A 24,021-nucleotide genomic window follows, 5' to 3' on the forward strand; every position below is an offset into this window, starting at 1 on the left:
AAACCAGTTATCGGTGAGAGCGAATTATCTTTTCTCACCTGCTCATGGTGGCCAGATGGACCACAGAAGTATTATGTGCAGATTACAGTTGATCCGGCTGAAGACCTGTCAAAAATTTGAACCCCATAATAACCTGGCTGGAACTCCTGTTCATCCTGCCACCACACTTCACTAATTCTCCCTATATCTTACTTCAACATATCTTTTCCTTTAAATTCTCTAACCCACTATGCCAATTAAGGGATGTAATATTCCCATCTCCAACCTGCAGAATAACGTCCTAATATTGTCCTCCTCAAGGGATGGAGGTAAAAGGTGTTAAGATAATAGTTATAGATATACAACCAACAATTATGGAAAGGACAGGTTGCTGCTCATCATAAAGATGACACATTTACTTGGAGACAGGCACAATGGAAAGGTCCTTACACCTTAAGCTTTCGGGCAAAGCCTTCATGACAAACAGGTGGTCAACACCATTCCCATCAGCTTCCTCTCCATGCACCACAAGTTCATAAACATGTGTAAGAACTAGCTGTGTGTGTGTGTGTGTGTGTGTGTGTGTGTGTGTGTGTGTGTGTGTGTGTGTGTGTGTGTGTGTTTGGCTCTTTTCTGATGAACACTTTGGCTGAAGGTTAATGAGTGCCTGTCTGCAACTCAATGTGCCATCTTTATGCTGAGTAGCAATCTATCCTTTCTATAATTGTCAGTGTTCAATCCTGAACTTTCCATTGATTTAGCATACAGCCACTATTAGGAACATAATCATAAGCTTCATGTTTTGGGAGGCAAGCTCCCATCATTTGACTGTCTTTTCAAAATCTCACAAGGTCAGAATATAAAAACAATTAAAATTATTTGGACATGAAATCCACCACCAGATTCTCTGCTCCACTTGTCTGTGTTACTGCTCGTACACCAAAGCTTTCCTTCCATAATGCGGTAAAAACTGGCTGCATCAGCTGTCTCCCCGTGCACTGCTAGTTTGTACAAATGCTTATGAACTAGTGGTGTATAGAGCAGCAGATTTGACCAGTGTTTACCATTTTACAGAAGGAATACTTTGGTGAATGTGCAGTAACATGGATAAATGTAGCAGAAAATCTGGTGGTACTATTTTTAAACTGAGACAATGACTTCATGTTCAAATAATTTTGTTTTATATGTTGACCTTGAGTGCTTTCAGAGTTCATCTTTATGTAGGGTTATCTCACGACAGCCCAAAATGTGTTGCTGTAGATTATGTTCCTAATATTAGGATTGCATGCTAAAAAATATTTACAACAACCATGACATGACTTGTTTTTCCTGATGAGATCCTCCCAAGTAGTCCTCATTCTGAGATCCTAATGGACTATTTTACTTCCTGTACATTTTGCCCAAGAGAATGCTAACATTATTAAGACACAAAGCAGAGTTGCATGCATTCAGGGGAAAAATAATGGCTTGTTTCTGTTAGTTTTCACCCATTCATAGCACCAGTGCAGCAAGACCATATTGGCTAATGTTATAAGATCAAGTCAGTCAATCATCCAAATTGTTGCCCCCTGCAACCACTGAACAGGTTGCTTCTCTCCTTTAGGAACCAAGGTTTAGTCTGCCCTCTCCATAGATACTGCTACATTATGGTTTTACCTGCAGTATAGCTATCTGTATCACTGAAGCATGCAATCCTCCCCACCCTGGCAGGGTCTGGTTCATGGGGAGGTTGCAATGGATATAAAGGTAAAAAAAGACATGTCTTTCATATCTAATGTAGCTCTAGCTGCAGGTTGAGGATGGATGATAACCCAAAACACATCCATGTATGAAGTAAAGCTGCACAGAAAAGTGGTTGGTTGCAGAGCTTCCACAAGTAATGAGGTTCTACTATATTTACTACAGGAATTGGTGACAAATTTCCTCAAAATTTTGTTCCTTTATTTTCTTTTTTATGAACTACCTCTTTCCTCTCTTTCCATTATGAATTTTCTGATAAAGAGTGAGCACAGCATAAGTGCTTCTTCTGAAAATGTCACTCTGTTTATATCTCTCACTGTACCAGTTCACTGCTTGTTTGACTGGTAGAGATTAATTGACCAAAGAGAGCTGAACCCCTTATTAAGTATTAAATCTTTATGAAGTTCTTTACAATTCAGTAGCACTAAATTTTGCAGCTTTATCTAAAAATGAGAATAATAAACCCTGATTTTTGATGTAGTGTTTACCAATTCATAATTATCTTATAGGATTATTCTGATTTAATCATACACTTAATATGAATGACATGCTTGGTAAAATACAACATTAATTGCTTGTGCCATTACTGTCATTTTTCTTTTATTTATCCAGCGACATTTACGGAATTTTGTCAAACAATTGCTGAGTTTGGCTGCATTGGAGTTTTAATTTCGCCACAAGCCTGTTTTGGCTAATATTTTGTCAGATATACCATAATTGCCAAAATAAGTCTGCATGAGAAAAATGTGTTATATCTGGGTAAATAAAAGAAAACGACAATTTCATATTTCTGTCAACAATGAGGTAGATTGCACAAAGAAAAAGTTCTGTGTAGTTGAGAAATATTTTTGTTTTCAGACTAACAGTAATAAACATTAAGTAATACAATTTATATCATACTGTGTTACAATCAATAGAAATTGTAATTTGACTAGATTTTCAAATCTGTGGAACACAGGGCCAGTGTAAATTATTTTCAAGTTTCATTCTCCTTGCTTCTGTGGTAAGGAGAGAGGACAACAAAAGAAAACTTTCATTTTGTTTTGTGTAATGTAGTTTGCAACACAGGAGATACTTTTTCATTCTCACAATTCTTGTCTATTTTCATTCTTTCTGCACTTTGTAGCAGGAAACAGAAGGAGTCTCCCCAACACAGTTCCTCTATTATCCAAAGATTGTGACACACCCATTGTGTTATCACTACCATTCCTGCACTGTTTTACTTTACTTGTCTCAGACATTTGGATTTCTTCACTCAATGTTTATCATACTACATCTTGCTGTAATGAAATTACTTATTACACTGAACACAATGGCCTGTTCTGTTCTCTACCATGTCTAGAAGGTTTCTTCCTATGCCTTCTAATAGGTGTGATATTTACACTGGTAAAAATGAGAGAGGTTTGTTAACCACAGAGATTTTCTCTCAGAAATATGAGAGAGAGAATACTGTTACTGCACACTTTGCAACAGAAGCACAATAAATATACTAGGAGAAGCGGAAGAGGAGCTGCAGGTTGGGTAGGATTGTGACTGGATACTGGGAAGCCACTTCTCAAACTTAGGCATATCACCTGCTCATGCAGCCATTGTTTGCTGTATCCTGTTCAACAAACCTCCTTTCTGGCCACTTACATTGATCAAAATGATCTAAGAAGTTAATCTGTTGACAAGATGGAAAAGTCCGACTACATTTTGGACATTTCAGCACAGTTTTTGGCTCTTCTAGTTCCTCACTGATTGGAGGTTTCTGCTGTTGGCAGAGTTCGAAGTGGTCTAAGAAGTCTATGTGGTGACCAGGTGGGAATACAGCACTACACCCAGGGCAAATTATGTCCATACGAGTTTGTGTTGCTATACCACCATCTTCATCTTCTTGTGTCGAGACTGGGGTACATGATTGTGAAGACCTTCTTGAGTGCCGTTGAACTGAGGGAGGAGAACCACTTCGATATGGAGTACTTTTCCTTGATGCTCCACTTGCTGCCATTGGAGAATATGTATTTACAGGGAAAGAAGTAACGGAAGCCAACCCAGAACTGCTGAACCCCAATGTCACAGCACCTTCACCAGATACAACTGAGAAGCTTGTGCATGGAGAATCTTCAGGAAAATTATTTTTAAGTGTTTCAGTTGTTTCACAGCTTTTTTCCCTACTGCCAGAGTCTTCTGTATTTGAATCTTTGACCAGTGCAGATGATGGATTTCTGCTGGCAACTTCGTCACAGGTGAGGTACATATCATCATCTGATGTCATGTAACAACCTCGCGCTATCAAGGATCCCTGCAAAGGAAAACCGAAAGTAATACATCAGTAAGATTACATAACAGTTCATGCAGACGGCAAGAATATAAATTGATACTTATCTACTGACATCTGTTGTTACTTTCTTTACCGTTGCATTCAACATGACCTTATGCCAAGATTAAATATATTTATTGAATTAACTAGTGGTTAATATTTTGGATTCTTACCCTTCTTTTGCATGGTTCCACAGGTTTAGGAGCTATTGCTGTATCCTCTAAAGGAATACAGTGCCCGCAGCTTGGGCACTGGAATGGACTGCGCAAGCGTTCTTCTCTCAACTGCGGTATAAAACAAGGACATTATGAGCATGTAGAAAACCACAAAAAATGTGGGGTATGAATATATTCATTCAAATAGCTATTGTGATAGTTTTGACAGCATATTTATGCAAATAGTGTAAGCTCTTATCTGAGTTTTGCGTATATCTAATGCTTTCATGCAAGTTTTCCTGCAAGTGTAAATTTCTTGTTTGATTAACAACACTGTAGTCTTATCTCATGGAATAATAAGTGTTTACATTTAATACTGCAAGTGTTTTTTAATCTGTAGTTTTGAGGGGAGGGCAGTATGTGTGTCTGTACAAGGAAGTAGATAAAGATACTTAATGAATTCCAAGAATAGTAGAGCAGCTTTCCCCTGTGTTGGCTGTAAGATCTCACCTTGTGTGAAAGATTCCGTAAGTCCATTTTCAATTCTTCTACACGCTTCTCTGCTTGTTCGCGCTGCTGCAGGGCAGCAATTTTCTCTGCACGCTCTGCTTCCCAGTCATCGCGGTGGACCTGTGCCTGTACCCTCAGAGCAGCTCCTTCTCGTTCTTTCTCATCAAGCTCTTTCCTCAAATGGTGAACCTCTTCTCTCAGCTCCAGATTTTTTTGTCTCAGATTCTCAATTTCACTGCCAGCTGAGTTCTGTTAATAACACAAAGATTTCCAAGAAAAATTAGATTTTGGAGTAGAAATAGTACAGATAATGATGGCAGTACTACAAATGTAATATTTTATACATTAGTAATGCCTGCACTAAAAGTGAATTTCAGTGTTAATCAAGGCTTTGATATGCCTCTTCTTAGGAGGGGATACTAACAAAGTAAACCTCCACTCTTAGGTAACTGAAATGTGTGATAAGAAACACTGCTGTTAAGCCATTATTCTTATATTGGTATGTGATGCTTGAGTTACGTGCCTGATTATATGGTTCGAGTTCTCTTGCCTTAGGTTCTGTTTATCAGCATATTTAAGTGCATAAAATCTCAAATGATGCCTGATATACCATCACTCAACAAACTATTATTTAGTGTGAATCTGTTAAGTAAAGTGCAGAAGTACTTAATGAAGAAATAAATATTTGTAGACATCAGTCAAGATATGAGCAAGTGTTTTGTTTATCTATAATAACTTCCATCATGGTCTGTTAGATCAAAGTAACCTACAACTCTAACATCCCACATTTGGATATGACTTGCAGCCCAAAACTAAAGCGTGAAAGAAACCCTAGTATGCAGATAAACCATTATTTGCTGAATATCACCTCTCTCAGGCAAGAGGCTGACAGCGTATATAGGAAACCTTCCTGGAGTTTATTAAAATAAGATGGATGAAGTCCGAGTTTGTCTGTTGGAAGTACCTGGATGGGTCCATTGTTAGTACATTCACGGTTTGTACTACATGAAATTCTGTGTGGCTACAAACTGTGACATGGTACAAATGCAGCCTTCAGAATGCTCTTCTCGAAAGCACAATACTTAAAACAACACTCCCTTAGAGTGAGTTAAATACTTATCTCTATACTATTAACAAGAAGCTTAGTTCACTGTGTTTATTTGTTAGAGATTGTTCTCAGTACTTCAAAATTCAGTAAATTTTCCAAAAAGCTAGTCACAATATTTTAAATGATCATCTGATAAATACAACAACTTAAGCATAAATCTTTGTTTGCTGCCTGGCAAATTTCACATATGAAGGAACAAATATGTGACAGTACTGCCAAATATGATACCACAGTCTTTGTCGATGTATTCTGGTATGAAAATTGATGGGAGATCAAAACCACATACCAGATTGTATTCAAGTCTGAAAGCTTGCCATTTGTGGCAATATTCTTACCAAGAGCTGTCAAGCACTTTAGCCATTATCTCTCCCCAATTATCTAAGCTCCACAGAAGCTCTTCTGCATATTCAGATGGATTAGCACTTCTGCTATAGTACTGATTATCAATTACCTTTTAGAGAAACTAATTCTAACAATGCAAGTGGCAAGAAATCCATGGTAATATTAGTAAGTGAATACAAATGACTGGAATCATACCTGTTTGTTCAAGTTGACAGCTGAGTCCTCAGATATCTTATTCATTTGTTCTTGTTGTTCTTTTATGGTTGTCAAAAGTTTGTCTACATACACTTGACGATCGTTATTATATCGCTGCCACCGTTTGTTCACCTGTGTTACCTGTAAAAAATATCTAGTTAAATGGCTACGAAATTTAATGAAAAGTACATGAAACTATTATCAGTGCCCTAGAAACAATATAGTATTCACCTGCTCCAACATCCGTGTAACATAGGTGGGGAAAAAATATACTGAATATTACCCCCATCTGTGTGTAACAGAATGCATTTAACCCTTTAAGTGGCACTGATATGTACCACTGGTAAACAACTGGAATTACCACGAATAATTGTTTTTTCTCTTGTTTCAATGGTATGAACCTTTATCACTTCATACCTCAGGGCATACTTAAAAATACGTAATAAATTGATAATGTTTATTCATTGCTGTTCCCAAAGAGTACTTACTGACATATTTCACTGTAGAGCTAGAAAAAAAAACCTTTTGTCACTTAAAGGGTTAAATATGGTTATGTTGCTATCACGCTTTAGTAATGCAAGTTTTGGAGTCAGTGCACTAAGAAAATTAATTCAGTAGCTTGTAAGGATTTATATATTTTATATTGCATGCACAACATATTTCAGAAACCAGACTGCAATTGTAATAGTTGAAGAAAGTGAGAGGGAACAGTAGTTGATAAGGAAGTGAGATAGGATTGTAGTATGTCCCCGATGTTATTCTTGTGTGCATTCAACAAGCAGGAAAAGAAATCCAAGAGAAATTTAGAAGAGAACTGAAGTTCAGGGAATATCTATTAAAATTTGGAGGTTTGCTGCTGATATTGTAATTCTGTCATGGATGACAAAGGACTTTGAAGATCATGTGAAGGAAACAGACCACAGAGGTAGATTAATTATCGTAGAAACATGAAAAACAATTATTTTCACAGCATCGAGCACATAATGCAAATGCTGCATTTTTACATTTGCTCTGTACCATTTCAATATGAACCCAACAGAAATGATGTGGAGCCAAGCTGCGGAACATGGCCCGAGAAGTAACAAGACTGTTAAGCCGCCAGACGTACTAGAACTATACGCATGCAGCTTTTTCACACGTCACTGCCGAACGCTGACGGGATATAGAACGGCTCGTCATAGAAGAGAAAATGCTGCGCCTGGTTGGCTTCGTGGATTCTGTTGTTGATAGGCTTGTTATCAATGTAGCCAGTGACACTTCCAGAAATGAAATGTATTTCTCGGATTCGGATAAGGAAGGAGCTAAGAGATTACCAGACAACTTACTGTAAGTAATACCTTTAGTGGCTTCAGTATTTATACGGTGAAATCCTTGAATACTCTCTTACGTTACACACAGCTTATGCAGAAAAATTACCCAGTGGTCAAGTCAGGAATTTTCATCATCCTTGTTTTTAATTACAACAGTACGTTAGCTAAAAAACGATAACGTGTTGCGGTTTTCGTTTGGTCGTCTAAGGAGCATATTGTGGGAGATTTGCAGCCACGTCACTGCAGGCTAACTGTACCAGCTGACCAGCCAGTGCCGTCCAAGTTAATTGCGCCGGTAAAGCTGTTGTCCCGTATTATCGCTAAGTTGATGTGCGCGTAACGCACAGTACAAAAGTACCCCTATTATCGTACTCGACAGTACTCTAGACAGCTTGGCTCCAGTCCCACGTGAAACGGAAATCCAATGAGGTTCCAGCAAACGCGGAAGAATACATAGTGCAGTGCTTACAGCAGGTTTATTCCTATGGTAAACGGATTATAGCTCGAGTAAAGTAACAGTTTGGTTATGTGTTGGGAGAACGAACAACTGTGTCAACACAATCTTTGTGCGTTCTGTTGTTATACTTATGTCACTAATAAAAACAATTTTTCTTCTGTAGTGCGATATTTTTAAGTTTTTAATGCGTTTTGAAGGTCCACCCAAACTCCCTTTGTTCTCACTGTACGGGAGTCTATCACAGTCTAACTGCGATTGTATTGTATTAGTCGCCAAAAAGGTTCTGGTTGATATCACTGGTCAAAGTTGACGGGCAGTGTAATTGTCTTCGGTGCTATTGACTGCTTACAAGAACGGGAACAATGCTTATGAATGAATTTCGAATAAGCAATGAAGAGATCCGATTTTTCATTAGAAGCATCATAGCTAACGATCTGAAGATGCTACATTAGTCTCATCGATTCTGCAGAAAGCTAAAGTGACACGAGTTGTAACATTATATGACGGTACACTAAACACGTTGATTAAGTCAAGAATGTAAACAGCTAAGGCCACGTTTATTCGGTGAGCTACTTACGTCCGTTATGATAGCTTGCAACTTCAAATTTTCCTCTTGCATTGACCGATAATTCCTCTTCAGTTCGTCGTATTCTTCGGTCAAAAGGTCGGAACTGCTTTCAGAGGTATTCTGTAACAGACGTAAATATACTTTATGAAGTGGAATTCGTCGAGTACGGCAATATTCATACTATTTTATGATTTAAAAAGAATAAACTTCGTGTTCCACAGTCATATGAAATTTGCGATTTGCTTGACTACGTGAGCAATCTTCTTTTGTATGTAGTACCATTTCTTACTTTCTAGCCAAAAAGCTGTCATCAAGCCAAAGTTTGTTTTTAACACAGTACTTAACCAGGCATGGTCTGTTGGGAGAGGTACCGTATGCCGTTGCCTTCTTCGTCCTTTGGCTGACTGACCGACCTACCGACGCAGCCAGTCAGCGGGGCCAGGAGGTACCTAACAGTGCAATGTGGGTTCCGAACCACGGCGTGACTGCATTTTTCACATCAACAAACATTACTACAGGTGAAAGAAGGGAAAAGTGGTAGATAAAAATCCTAGGAATGATCGGGAATCGAACATGATAACTATAGTATTTGTAGTTTGGCAATTTACCACCAAACCACTGAGCAGCAATAAAAAATTGAAGAGAATATCTGCCTGTGCCCAGACTTATCTACACAAGGCAGTATTTTATCGCAAGGCAGTTTCATGGCCATCAGAAAATACACTACAACCAGTCATAATTTCATTAAATAAACTATTTTTCTATTATGATTTCTGAATTAGGCCCCTCTTCGAGAAACAGTTTTAGTATTTTCCCCTCTTGTCGCTGAAGTAAGTTTCATCATATAACCAAACAAAGTAACGTATATCACGTACAGGATATGAATTTCTTGTAAAGTAATACCGAATTACAGAACGTATTTTTGTGAACGACAATCACTTGGGAAACGAATTGAGGGCAACATGGCGGACAGAATAGATACCACAAAAAATCCAATTAGGCCCTGTTGGTACTTCGTACAGAAATTGGCTCACGTATTTATGTTTATTCGTAATTAATTTAGAAAATGAAAAGTATTACAGTTTTGGAAGTACATAAACAGATCAAGTATCTTGTCAGTCACATTTGAGAACTTCATTTTAAAAATAAGTACAGATTAGTTGCCTAAATTAAAAAATGGAGGCTACTAATCCAAACGAGTTCTTTTTCGAGTGTCAACAATAATTTTACCTTGCTTCAGTTAGGTGTTCAAATCAATAGGAGAAATGATTGAAATTACTTGATGGTTGTCACATGAACTTCGATACACTATACTTTGAATCTTTATTGTCTGACCGAGCGAGGTGGAGCAGTGGTTAGACACTAGATTCGCATTCGGGAGGACGACGGTTCAATCCCGCAACCGGCCATCCTCATTTAGGTTTTCCGTGATTTCCCTAAATCGCTCCAGGCAAATGCCGGGATGGTTCCTTTGAAAGGGCACGGCCGACTTCCTTCCCCGTCCTTTCCAAATCCGATGAGACCGATGACCTTGCTGTCTGGTCTCCTTCCCCCAAACAACCCCCCCCCTCCAACCCCCCCCCCCTTTATTGTCTTGACTTACCGGTGAAAAATTATAACAAATGACTAACCAAAAAATAATTTTCATAATGAATTCCACAGAAAAAAATTTACAACTGTAATCTACAAGTACAAATTTGGTGGAAAGCCCATTTGACAAAATATGGAATCATTAAAGGATGTGTTATTAAGTACAGATGAACGAAAAGTAGGGAAAGTAAGGTGCTGGATGTGTAACCCTAATACTCAAGAAGGATCTCCAGCCTCGTTGCGCGCAGCGGTTAAGAAAATGAAAAAATGGTTCAAATGGCTCTGAGCACTATGGGACTTGACATCTGTGGTCATCAGTCCCCTAGAACTTAGAACTACTTAAACCTAACGAACCTAAGGACATCACACACATCCATGCCCGAGGCAACATTCGAATCTGCGACCGTAGCAGTCGCGCGGTTCCGGACTGAGCGCCTAGAACCGCTAGACCACCGCGGTCGGCAAGAAAATGAATCACATTCGGGAAAAGCTGAGTTTAAATCTCCATTCGGTCATCCAGATGTAGCTTTCTCTAAATCGATTAAGGCGATAACCAGGATGGTTCCTTTGAGATGTACTTTGCCTATTTCCTATCCAGTTCTTGACCTGTTGGAGCTCGCGTTAGTCTAATAATTTCGTTGTTAAATCCTAATCTCTTCGCCTTAAACCTTGCTTGAAAACCGACAGAATGCGCGCCTGCCTTATCCATCCTATTAACGACAATGTTTATGAATAAGACTAGTACAGACTGGCACGGCAACTCGCGTTAAGTGTTCGGTCTGTTTATCCTAGAACGCGAGACGCCGCCACACGCCTGCCGTGCTTACGTGACGTCACACGTACATCAGCAGCTAGGGACATGTGCCAGCCTCGCGCCACGTGTCTGCCCCCACCACTGCCCTGCCTCCCAGCCACGCCTCTTCCGCGAGCTGTGGTCTACTTCCGCATCCTTTTGTTTCCTGCTTTCTGGCTGACTTGCATGGGATGGTTGGGTGCTGGTCGTTGAGGCGGTATGAGCAAATTATTTGCACGATCAGTCAACAAAGCCGTACCGAGGGAATACTGCGCCCTTGGCAGAAACCCCAAAGCTGTCTCCCCTCTCCACAAAACTACCTCCCTGCAATTATTCTACGCAAATTTTATAATCTGCTGTGCAGGACTTGCCCGTGGGCGTGATGCGACCCCTGCCAGGCAGATAGGGAACGTATCTACATCTACTTGGATACTATGCAAATCACATTTAAGTGCCTGACAGAGGGTTCATCGAACCACCTTCACAATTCTCTATTATTCCAATCTCCTATAGCGCGCGGAAAGAATGAACACCTATATCTTTTCGTATGAGATCTGATTTCCCTTATTTTATCGTGGTGATCGTTTCTCCTATGTAGGTCGGTTTCAACAAAATATTTTCGCATTCGGAGAAGAAAGTTCCTGATTGGAATTTCGTGAGAAGATTCCATCGCAACGAGAAACGCCTTTCTTCTAATGATTTCCAGCCCAAATCCTGATCCTGCATAATTTCTGTGACATTCTCTCCCATATTTCGCGATAATACAAAACGTGCTGCCTTTCTTTGAACTTTTTCGATGTACTCTGTCAGTCCTTGCTGGTAAGGATCCCACACCGCGCAGCAGTATTCTAAAAGAGGACGGACAATCATAGTGTAGGCAGTCTCCTTAGTAGGTCTGTTAATTTTTCTAAGTGTCCTGCCAATAACGCAGCCTTTGGTTAGCCTTCCCCACAACATTTTCTATGTGTTCTTTCCAATTTAAGTTGTCCGTAATTGTAATACCTAGGTATTTAGTTGAATTTACGGCTTTTAGATTAGACCGATTTATCGTGTAACCGAAGTTTAACCAGTTCCTTCTAGCACTCACGGGGATGACCTTACACGTTTCGTTATTTAGGGTCAACTGCCACTTTTCGCACCATTCAGATATCTTCTCTAAATCGTTTTGCAGTTTGTTTTGATCTTCTGATGACTTTATTAGTCGATAAACGACAGCGTCATCTGCAAACAACCGAAGACGGCTGCTCAGATTGTCTCCCAAATCGTTTGTATAGATAAGGAACAGCAAAGGGCCAATAACACTACCTTGGGGAACGCCTGAAATCGTTTCTGTTTTACTCGCTAACTTTCCGTCAATTACTACGAACTGTGACTCTCTGAGAGGAAATCGCAAATCCAGTCACATAACTGAGACGATATTCTATAAGCACGCAATTTCACTACGAGCCGCTTGTGCGGTACAGTGTCAAAAGCCTTCCGGAAATCCAGGAATACAGAATCGATCTGATATCCCTTGTCAATAGCACTCAGCACTTCAAGTGAATAAAGAGCTAGTTGTGTTCCACAGGAACGATGTTTTCAAAACTCATGTTGACTGTATGTCAATAGACCGTTTCCTTCGAGGCAATTCATAATGTTCGAACACAATATATGTTTTAAAATCCAGCTGCATATCGACGTTAACGATACGGGCGTGTAATTTAGTGGATTACTCCTACTACCTTTCTTGAATATTGGTGTGACCTGTGCAACTTTCCAGTCTTTGGGTACGGATCTTTCGTCGAGCGAACGGTTGTATATGATTGTTAAGTATGGAGTAATGCATCAGCATACTCGGAAAGGAACCTAATTGGTATACAGTCTGGACTAGAAGACTTGCTTTTATTAAGTGATTTGAGTTGCTTCACTTCTCCGAGGATATTTACTTCTACGTTACTCATGTTGGCAGCTGTTCTCGGCTCGAATTCTGAAATATTTACTTCGTCTTCTTTTGTGAAGGCATTTCGAAAGGCTGTGTTTATTATCTCTGCTTTGGCAGCACTGTCTTCGATAGTATCTCCATTGCTATCGTGCAGAGAAGGCATTGATTATTTCTTGCCGCTGAAGTACTTCACATAGGACTAGATTCTCTTTGGATTTTCTGCGAGGTTTGGAGACAAAGTTTGGTTGTGGAAACTGTTATAAGCATATCGCGTTGAACTCCGCGCTAAGTTTCGAGCTTCTGTAAAGGATCGCCAATCTTGGGGATTTTGCGTCTGTTTAAATTTGGCATGTTTGTTTCGTTTTTTCTGCAACAGTGTTGTAACACGTTTTGTGTACCAAGGAGGATCAGCTCTGTCGTTTGTTAATTTATTTGGTACAAATCTCGATTGCTGCCGATACTATTTCTCTAAATTTAAGCTTCATCTGGTCTACACTTATATTATTAATTTGGAATGAGTGGAGATTCTCTCTCAGGAAGGCGTCGAGTGAATATTTATCTGCTTTTTTGAATAGGTAAAAGCGACCGCAGGAAAGAAAGACTATTTACGAAATAACTGGAGGGAGAGGGATACGTGAGTTATCCTACCCTATGTGTTCATATTTTCTGCGCCGGCCGGAGTGGCCGAGCGGTTCTAGGCGCTACAGTCTGGAACCGCGCGACCGCTACGGTCGCAGGTTCGAATCCTGCCTCGGGCATGGATGTATATGATGTCTTTAGGTTAGTTAGGATTAAGTAGTTTTAAGTTCTAGGGGACTGATGACCTCAGAAGTTAAGTCCCATAGTGCTCAGAGCCATTTCAACCATTTCATATTTTCTGGCAGTGAGCCTTTCCCTCGACCCGCGACAGTAAACGCAAGCTGTTGTCACAGTCATTTCTACAGCGACGTTTCGTCACGTACAAGTAACATCCTAAAGAAACGACAGCCACTTAACAGATGTTTATCACTGACATGGTTTATGTTGCAGCAGAGCGTTTGGTTCAAACAGCTGCCGCCTACACACCTCGCTCATGTACAGCCACGGATTCCTGCTGCGACTTTGCTACAATATTGTAAGCTGTCAGAGGTCGGCGAGCGGGTTTTCATGCAAATGTGCTATTTGACGGAAAGTTTTCGATTTCTAGCGGCTGAGATCTGAGCAAAGCAAGCAGAAAAGGTCGAAGGGATATGAAATTTACTTGCCCCTCCAGCCGGTACTTTTGCTTCTTCTGTTAACATTAAGTGGGAATTCTCGTTTTTGTTAACCGCAGATTAAACCACGGCGTCCAGATATTCCATTGATGAACAAAGGAAGATAGCTACCTGGACTGAGGTCTTTCAGCCGCGCGGAGTGGCCGTGCGGTTTGAGGCGCCATGTCACGGATTGCGCGATCCCTCCCGCCGGAGGTTCGAGTCCTCCCTCTGGCTTGAGTGCGTGTGCGTTGTTCTTAGCATAAGTTAAAGGGACCGAAGACCTCGGTAGTTTGGTCCCTTAGGAACTCTCACGCATTTGAACATTTGAGTTCTTTCAGTCTCAAAGCATTGTACAAGAAAAATGCAAGACCTGGACTGATGGGATGCACCATCGCGCCTGACAAACATCATTTTAATGCTAACATATTTTTGCCTCACTGTTCGACGGGAGTGGGCAGTGGTGCTTATAGAGCGCTAGACGGTGAACGCCCGTATAACCAAACGTACGTCCTGCTATACGTCATCGGCTGTATTGCTCAAGCATCTGGTCTCTTAAGACAACTGAAAGTAGGCCTTATTTATGTAAGTTTTTGTTGTTCTAGTGCGAATGAAACTGACACGTGCTGAAGCTTTGAAAATCCTAATATTCTTTGCTAATAACTTTGCTAAACGTTTGATCCACGTAATTCTTGTATCCAGTTTCACTGGATATTAGTTTTCTTCCGGACGTTGTGATACTTTTATATGGGTGTTTGTGGCAGTGAGCTGAATGCTGAGCTAGGGTGAATATTTGGACTATCTCACACACAAGTGATCTCCCTTGTTTGATTGTCATTGTCAACACCGATCTGGGTCGCATGGTGCAATATTACCAACGATCACCCGACTATGTATGCCACTCCGATAACTGAATGTAGTAGCGTACTTCTCGGCAGACTCGTGCTGGCACTACAGGAAAATTTGCCCTTAGCAGTTCGCCACTTCACGTAGTACTTGTTAGATGTACGCCTGTTTCTGGACAGTTCATTACCAACACTGTGAATTTGTCTGATCGAGCTGTAAGGCTAGTAGAATCGTATTCGTACGGCCGACTGGTCGGCGGAGTAAGGATCATGACGGATGCAGGCTGTGGCAAGTCCCAATTCCACGCACGTAACTCTGCAGACTGATGAACGTATTCCAGGGAAATGGGATTGGTCGACGTACTCTGTTTAGTTAGGCGACTGTTGCTGCTGGTTTCAGATCGTATTTCATATATAATTAACTATTTCGGATACAGAAACGCTTATAATTTTAAGAGTGAAAATAAGTCACCGTGAAATTCGCAGGACATGAAGTATATTACCGCGACGTGTAAACTTTTGTCGAAAGTGGCGGAAGACACGAGTGTGGAAGACAATTTTTTTTCCTGGCATTATCCCTTATCCTCACCGGGTCGACATCTTATTCTGAATTTAGTGGTTCAAGGTGGCCAGATTCCCTTCCCGTCGCCGCCCCTACGGAAGGAACGCACATTATACGGCAATTGTCTAAGCTGATTGCACACTTCTGTGCCAAGAAATACGATTGTAACTGGAGAAAGTAATAACTTAGCTTTCCAAATACGACTACAGTAGTTCATAATACATACTCAAAGTCAAGCAAGCATGTATGAGATAAACGTGGTGCCCTTCAGAAATATTACGTAGGCCAAAAGCGTCGATCTTTTGAAGTTCGCTTTACTAAACTTTGCAATTTAGATAGTAATAAAACAGCTTTTGGTTCTCATTACGAAAAGAAAGAAAAAGAAAGTTTGCACAGTGTAGGAGGTACAGATGAACATCTTGATACCTGTCATCAAATTCCTAAAGCACAATTAGCAGGCATAGCTCCACGTCTTGATGTCTGTCATCAGGTTCATAAAGGATGTCTTTGAAGCTTCAAATTTCTTGTAATTTTAAAAGGCATCTTGTCATGGTCTGCGCGGCTCCCCCCGTCGGAGGTTCGAGTCCTCCCTCAGGTGTGTGTGTGTGTGTGTGTGTGTGTGTGTGTGTGTGTGTGTGTGTGTGTGTGTGTGTGTGTGTGTGTGTGTCATCCTTAGCGTAAGTTAGGTTAAGTTCGATTAAGTAGTGTGTAAGCTTAGGGACCGATGACCTCGGCAGTTTGGTCCCATAAGACCTTTTAAAAAAAAAAATCTCTCGTTAGATGAACAAAGCGATTTCCGTATCTATGTCTTTTTCAAGGACCTTTCTGATCTGTTACAAGGCCTTACCTCCCTGTTCTTGCCTTTTTTCTTCATTGGGGTCTTTTTCCTGTTTCATACTGGCTGTTAAGTCTACACTTCAGACCACCAGATAATAGTTTACTAGTCGCATCGTCTATCCTAATCCTAGTGTACATCTAGCTTATCTACACAAGTAGTTAAGAATTTTTTTTACTAGTTATGACTTTGCGAAGGCTTTTTCTGATAATAAATTTTACAATGTGACTATTCTTAATATCTTTGATCTTTCAAATTCACCAGCGTTATATCATTACGTAGCCAAATCTAGACTTCAGTTCCAACATAGTGCAGTTAACGAATTACTATGTAAAGCCGCTTTTACAGCGGAGCGGACGTACTAATAAATAGATTTCTCTTTTATGTAATCGCTATAAAAAACTAGGCGCGCGTGTGCAAGCGGCATTCGGTTTTGTTTGGTTGGCTTTCGCATTTCTTCGCCAATTGTTTCGCTAGTTGTCAGCTTTTCGGCTAACCATCAAGGAAAATTTGCTTTCTCTCCGCTTTGTCGTTGTTGACATGAGCTGCGTGAACGATTGGGTAGTCCGAAGAGAATGTAACGCTGCTGATATAATAATATAGATATCATTCGTGCTTCCTAGAAAATTGCGGAAGCACTCAAAAAGATCTTGCAAGGGGCGTGAGAAAGACAAATTCATTGGATGCTTGCATAATGTAACATATTTTCGATGATTTGAAATTAGAAGAAGTTAATAAAGATCTTTAATTGGCCTTTGCTCTTAATATGTTGTGCTTTAAATACCTGCACCAAACGGTGAAATTAATGTGAGAAAAGCACAAATGACATTGCGAAAAAGTTTAAGTTGTGGGCCTGAGTGTAACCATATCTATTTCCAGTTGTTGCAGAAGAGAAGGAACCTTTGAAAATTGTCTACACTAGCTTTGAATTTCTTATGATGAAACTGGTTAAAGTTTGAAGAGATTTCGGGATTGCAACGGTCGTTGTAAACTTCACTCCACGATATTTCGGATGGACACCTGCCAGTGATCTTCAGCGAAGACCGGCTGCAGTCCCAAAATCTCTTCGAACACTTAATTCGCAGGGACAATATTAAATGTCACATTCCTGTAACTTTTGTCGATTTTTGTCTGATACTTTTTCAACAAAAATAAGTAGGGAGTCTGTAGATGCAGTCAAAAACGTTCTTGCTTTAAACAGTCTAAGATCTGTTGCTCGTCAGCGTATTCTGCACGGCGACCTCTCTTTCACAGCGTCAGACGTATGGAACCCTTATAGGGTCACGGTCTGTGTCTCCGACTTTTAAAAATCTTTTTTCTCAGGAATGGGTATACGTACCTAGTTGAAATTTTTGCTACATGCCAAGGGTTACAGTCCCTTGGCGGTGTAAAAACCTGAAGCTTCTAATTCAGTTCAATCAAAAGGACGCCCATTTATGTCAGGTATTTTGATATCTTGCCAACCGGGCGCGAAACGAAAACCACTGTGAAAACCCGATGAAGCTTTCCACGGGATATGTTGGGCTGTGTCTCTAGTATGCGTATCGAGCGCATCAACATCGCTCCTTTTCAGTTCTGAGCGTGCTCGCCGTGAGCTTTCGCCCGATTTCATGCAGTAAGCATAACCTAACTGTCACGCATTTCCTTCTTACTGACAATTCTCGGCAGCACATTGTAGGGGCAACGAAGACGCACCTGCAGGGATTTCGATAGGAAGTCTTTGATCGCCAACCATAGAGCCCGGACGCGGCTCCCTCTGATTTTTATCTCTGTTCACATGACCCTGGCTACGATGAAAACAGTTTGCCACAGGCAACGAGCTGCAGACCAGCTTAGAGAAATGGCGGAAAGCAAAGACGGCTGTCTTCTATGACGAGCACTACGATAACATTTTTGATTTTCACATTGGTTTCCGTTTCGCGCGCTATCGGACCTAACTTTTTGGATAGCCCTCGTAGACAAAGGCAAAAATTGTCGAAATTCTCGATTCTCAGGAAGGATGAACTATATGTATACATAATTAAGTTTGTACGAACACTGTGCTCGAGTCCTGCTCGCACTTATTCGGATCTTTTTTTAACCAGGTTAACTGACGAATTGGTAATAAGTAGGAACACGAAAAAAATCTTTTTACTTTATGGCCAAATTCGGTGTTATTTCGTGCCAAATATGGTGTTATTCTTTACCAATTACTCTATTTTTGTCAGTTTCGGTGCTATTTATTGCCACACAGTGCTATTTTTTGTCTGATTCGTTTTTCGCCAGATTCACTATTTTTTGCCAGTTTCTATTTTTCTCTTTTCCGTGTTATTTTTTTACCGAATTTGGCGTTATTTTTTGCTAAATTAGGTTCATTTTGGAGCTGTTTTTTTCTATTTTATGTATTACTATTTTGTCAGATTTGGTGTTACTTTTTTGCTAAATTCGGTTTTACTTTTTTGCCTAGTTAAGTATTTATTTTGCTAATATCGCTGTTATGTTTTGCCAGTTACCATGATTTTTTTCATTTTAGTGTTATTTTTTGCCGATGTCCGCAGCTCGTAGTCTTGCGGTAGCGTTCTCGCTTCCCGCGCATGGGGTCCCGGGTTAGATTCTCGGCGGGGTCAGGGATTTTTCCTGTCTCGTGATGAATGGGTGTTGTGTCGTCTTCATCATCATCATTCATCCCCATTCCGGTCGGAGGAAGGCAATGGCAAACCACCTCCACTAGGACCTTGCCTAGTACAGCGATGTGGGTCTCCCCATCGTCCCCTACGCCCCTCTGAGTACGGGACATCATTTTCGTCGATTTCGGTGTTATTTTAACTATGGAGATTATTTTTTTTTGACAAATCCGGCGTTATTGGTTTGTCGACACGGTGCTGTTTTTGCAAATTCGGTGTCATTTTTTGCCAGTTCGGTGCTGTTTTTAGCAAATGCATTTCAACATTCAACGGATATTGGTAAGCCGTTGTCCTCAGATTTATAACATTTTTATACCATAAAATGACAGTATTTAATAGAAATCGGCGATTTCACATTATTTCACTAAAAAGCGCCAATTTCGTGTTATATTTCGCGTTATTTTTCGCGTCATCCTTTTCGCGAAGTTTTCCTGTAACTAGCAATGAGTCGAAACCGGTAATGAGCAATACCACTTGTGTAACTTTACACAGAAATATGTAGTTAAAAAAAGAATCGTAGTGATTTGTCTTATAGGTGCTTTCACACTGCCGTAAAGCACTGTCCAGCTCTAAGGCAGTTGGTGGCAGTGTGACGCTACCGGAAGAGGAAGTGTTTTAAGGTCGGCAGAGGAAAGAACCGCTCAGCGCGGAAACATCGCCCACGGCACGGGGGCCGGGGACTACCTCGAATCTTTCCGCCACGCTTTTCCTGCTGCCCACCAACAGAGCTGTATATCTTAACGCTTGTTGGCACAACTGCCGTTAACAGTATTCAGCAATTACAGTGAACGCACGTTTAGGAAGTGACGCGGCGTGCTAGACCACGATCCTATCCGCAGGGGGACAAGCTACACTCACTATGTTTACGGGAAGTAGGTGGAAATAATTCATAGTGAAAGCATTTTTGAAGCTTAACCTACGAAAATTTGTAATTGACTTCTCGGCTAGAAATAAAATAGTGTGTGTTAGGGAACGAAAGTTTTTATTGAAATGTCACCACAAAAAGTGAAACGACAGTTTTTTAAAGCACCCGATTCGAGCACCCAGAATTGCTTTATGGTCAAAGTGCATTCGGCAAAGACTATGCTTTTGTGGCCTTAATTAGCGTGAAAAGTTTAGAAGGTGTTGGTTGCGATTTGTGAACTAAATCAACGAAAGCTATTTGAGTCACCACGAAATCGGCACTGTTAATTGCTTAGAAAAAGAAATAGATCTTCCATAAGTTAATTTTTCAGTAGGCCTAATATCCATACATGTTAGACAAATAAATGAATATTTGTGTGTAATTTCCACATCTCTTCCTAAACCACTTGATCGATTTCAACCAAACTGGATACACGTATTCCTTAGTGTCTCGCAACAATCGCTGTCGGAGTAAGAACCATATACCTGTCATAGTTAAGGTGATATGACGTCATAAACACTGCGATGTGTGAATAATGCCGCATCGTTCATGAAGTTTTAAGGCCTTTATTTTTTATTACTAAGACACTCCTAAAATCGAGTCATCTTAAGGAAATCCCTAACATCAGGCAGCGCTTTTGACAGCTTTCAACTGCGACGCCGTAGGCGAATACAATAGCCGCCTGCGGAGCTATGAAGAGGCGTTTTCATGGAGACATTTACAAAATCGCGATTTAGACTTGCGAAGCAGGTACGGCCACCGTACTAGAAATATTGTTTATAATCAGGTTCCGAGTTAAATAAACATTACAGAGAATTTTTATTTTGCTTACTATGGTTCTTAATTTGGATACTGTACTTATACATTTGTACATTATGCATAGTTCTTTGTACGACTAATTCGTAATTTCAGATGCGTTTTCACGACTATAAGGAAATGAAATTTTATTGATATTACACTACATACACAGTTCATTTTTTGTATTTGTTTCTAATAGAATATTAGTAAAATAAATGCCAGGCACTAACAGTTACTGATGACAAAACGTTTGAATGCGAGTCTGTGTACAGGAATATCAATTTGAGATGAGCAGGTACAATGTTTCTAGATTGTTGATTTGTACATGTACCATATCCGTAAGAATAAATAAATTCAATTAAACTTTTAAAAATGTGCAAATCATATACGAAGAATTGCATTATTAAATTTGAATACCCGGTTTACAGCTTAGTTTGCGTAGACTAGTGTGTAGATTTTCAAAATATACAAATTCGTTTCAAGAAAAAAAAAATGTCTGTGCACACCCACACAGTCTACACGAACGAAGCACCGAGCGCTAAGCTAATTAAAGACAAAAGGAAAATAATTATAAACGCCAGCACGGCACAAAGTCTTTCGTAAATCTGAAAAGAAGGAAAAAGAACTGAACCTTTCCTTATTGACGAAAGAGCTGTTCGTAGTCCATAGGAAAAAGAAAAATGCTCTTATCGATCTTCTGATTGAAGTAACTCTTCAGTTTTGATATGACATTAAGGAAATATAGCTGAATGATGCGCGCAGTATCGGGGCTATCTTGGTTTGACATTTTACAGAAACATTTCGTGGAAATGCCGATGTATTTTGTAACTCTGGCTATTTCAGAAACTGTTGATGGGGAACGCAACCGGCTGCAAATACTTTTAAAAAAGGCGCTAACTATGCAACACTTCTCATACGGTGTAGAGCCGGACGACTCATGACACAGTTAATAGTTGAATTGTATAATATTTAGAACCATAATTTAACTTGTTCGCTGACAATTAACAGAATAATTTACTTATTTCTGAAAATCAACACAAACTTGAATACAAAGGAAAGGTTCGAAAAGTCGTTCCTCCGTTCGTCTACATTTATATGCATTCTTTTTTAGAATAATTTATGGCTAGTACTGCAGTGATAGTTTTGGTGTGACAAGGTCGATTCTCTCTACCTGCTCCTGCATTACCTTCGTAAAACTAAATTATTGTTCCGTCTTTAATGACGCGCGAAACCAGGAAATGAAAATTGTGACTATTGCGGAACAAACGCTTACCAACTTTTCTATGACAACTAATGAACACTTGTACTTAGTTTGAAAAAACGTAACTACGACTGAGTATAAAGAACCGTAATAGAATACTGTGATTCAAATGACAAGACTAGTCATTGTACGGTGTACTGTATAAGAAGACTTTAGTGACAGTTATTAACGGAATATGCAAGACTACTGAACAATTGTGTAGGCACTAGTGACAGAACATATCCAGTATATGACTTTTCTTATCTGTTGTTTGAAAGTGTTCTTCGAGATGCAATTGAGAAAGGGACGGCAGAGAATTTTGAAGCGTATCTGAAACACTGAATTTAAATTACGAAGCTGGTTGTGGGAACACTAAATTACTGATTTACCCATTTTTCACGCCGTGGTGCTTAAACGCTTCGAAGCAGCAGCCACATCGCCATTGATGATTCCTTTGTATTTTTAATTTCGCGTACTTGTTTTGAGAACTTGCAACACGATTTTTTTAGCAGGATTACGCTATCACCCGTAAATTAATAAGGTCGTTGCAATTTAAATGACCGGTATGTGGAAATTTTATTGCACGGTAAGTTTTCTGTTCACGCCTGTCATCTACGTGCTGGCTACAGTATTCACAGACTAGACTCCAGTCACTAGAGGGATAGGGCTCACACACTGCATAATCTTCCCCACCCCTCCCTCCCTCTCCATCCCCACCACTCACACCCCCTTCCACCAGGCCTATGAAAACGACGGCAAAAAAAGCCCTTGGGTCTATGTTTTAAAAAAATTACGTACTAGGATGCCTTAACCACGTATTAGTGTGCGTCTTGCAATGTCAGCATTGTATCGAATTGTATCTTCGGAAATAACAACAAAGTCGTCTCTGAAGGAGGAACATTAAATAATGCTGAAGATCCTATCGATGTGTAAGAATGTCAAGCAATGTACATACTTAACAACTGTTTGAAATATTACCGTACCTGATACTAAATGAAATCCGAGGCCAAGAATTCGTCACTGTATGAACAACAGGAAACGGTTAGCACAATACAAACTGTATGTGCATTTAGTGCCATTTTCGACTCTGATCCAAATTACTCTGACGTTTGATGACAAACGATTCTATGTACCACACGATTTATTTGAACATTGTTGACCATTTGAGAAATTTCTGAGACGGAAAGCTAATGCAGCCACTCGGATATTCACTTTAAGAAACGACACTTCGACACACCACTTGAAATTAAGTAACTGTCCACTACAGCTAAAGACACAGTCGAGCGGACAGTGAAAAAAAAAAAAAAGTTTTATAAAATGTTCACTCGTAGAAATAACATAACATTGCCGACTGCTGCTCTGAAGACTGATGCATCATGACGCCATGTGCGACCACATGACGCAGCTCACCTTCGATTTGTTGACGCGCCTTTGCGACAGTGACTGCGCGATCTCCGCTTTCCTCCGTTGCGCTGCTGCCATTCCACGACTCAACGTCACCTTCATGGCAGCACGTGCTGCAAGCTACTGACAAGGAACCTCCCGAGCACCCAGATAGCCTATTGGGTGGTATGGTGGGGGTTGTCGGTGAGGGAGGGGGGAGGGGAGGGGGAGCGGTGTCCGGCAGCCAGCCGAATAGCGGCGATCTCTGGCGACGACAGTTTCAGCCGTAGCGATCTCAAGCTCGCCAGTTGCCGGGGAGTTACCGCAGCGGGAGTAAGCTTTGCAGTGCTGGCGGCTAGCACGCGCCAGAGTCAGCTGATCGCGTTGCGAGAGGCAGAGGACACCGTCACCTAGTATTGTCATTTACCTGTGTGTCTTCGACGCTGTATTCAGAGATCGAGCGCTACGTGCATTCACATTGGAAGCTAACTACTGCAGCTTCACCTGCAAATAATTGCGGACAGTTTAAACAATATTATCTTTTCGATGAGTCTGCGAAGCTCTACAAGTTTCGCTCGCGATGGTATTA

At 40.5% G+C, this 24,021-nt stretch overlaps 1 protein-coding gene across 1 annotated transcript; it reads right to left on the bottom strand.

Annotated features, from left to right (window-relative positions):
- Window positions 1-2,302: 2,302 nt before the first annotated feature.
- LOC126416547 (uncharacterized) lies at window positions 2,303-23,568 on the bottom strand. The gene is made up of 6 exons (XM_050084292.1): window positions 23,460-23,568; window positions 8,676-8,786; window positions 6,332-6,472; window positions 4,687-4,935; window positions 4,195-4,305; window positions 2,303-4,003 (listed from the first exon to the last, which is right to left on the bottom strand). Exons 1-6 carry the CDS (start codon window positions 23,553-23,555, stop codon window positions 3,290-3,292), a joined length of 1,422 nt encoding a protein of 473 aa, XP_049940249.1. The 5' UTR covers window positions 23,556-23,568; the 3' UTR covers window positions 2,303-3,289.
- Between the last annotated feature and the right edge of the window lie 453 nt (window positions 23,569-24,021).

Source organism: Schistocerca serialis, chromosome 8 (genome assembly GCF_023864345.2).
Source record: "Schistocerca serialis cubense isolate TAMUIC-IGC-003099 chromosome 8, iqSchSeri2.2, whole genome shotgun sequence".
Taxonomy (NCBI): domain Eukaryota; kingdom Metazoa; phylum Arthropoda; class Insecta; order Orthoptera; family Acrididae; genus Schistocerca; species Schistocerca serialis.

Coding starts and splice junctions, on each gene's coding strand:
- LOC126416547 (XM_050084292.1), bottom strand. CDS start 23,555: ATGAAGGTGACGTTGAGTCGTGGAATGGCAGCAGCGCAACGGAGGAAA. Junction 6,473..8,675: donor TGCAAGCTATCATAACGGAC/GTAAGTAGCTCA, acceptor TATTTTTTACAG/GTAACACAGGTGAACAAACG. Junction 4,936..6,331: donor CTGTCAACTTGAACAAACAG/GTATGATTCCAG, acceptor TGTTATTAACAG/AACTCAGCTGGCAGTGAAAT.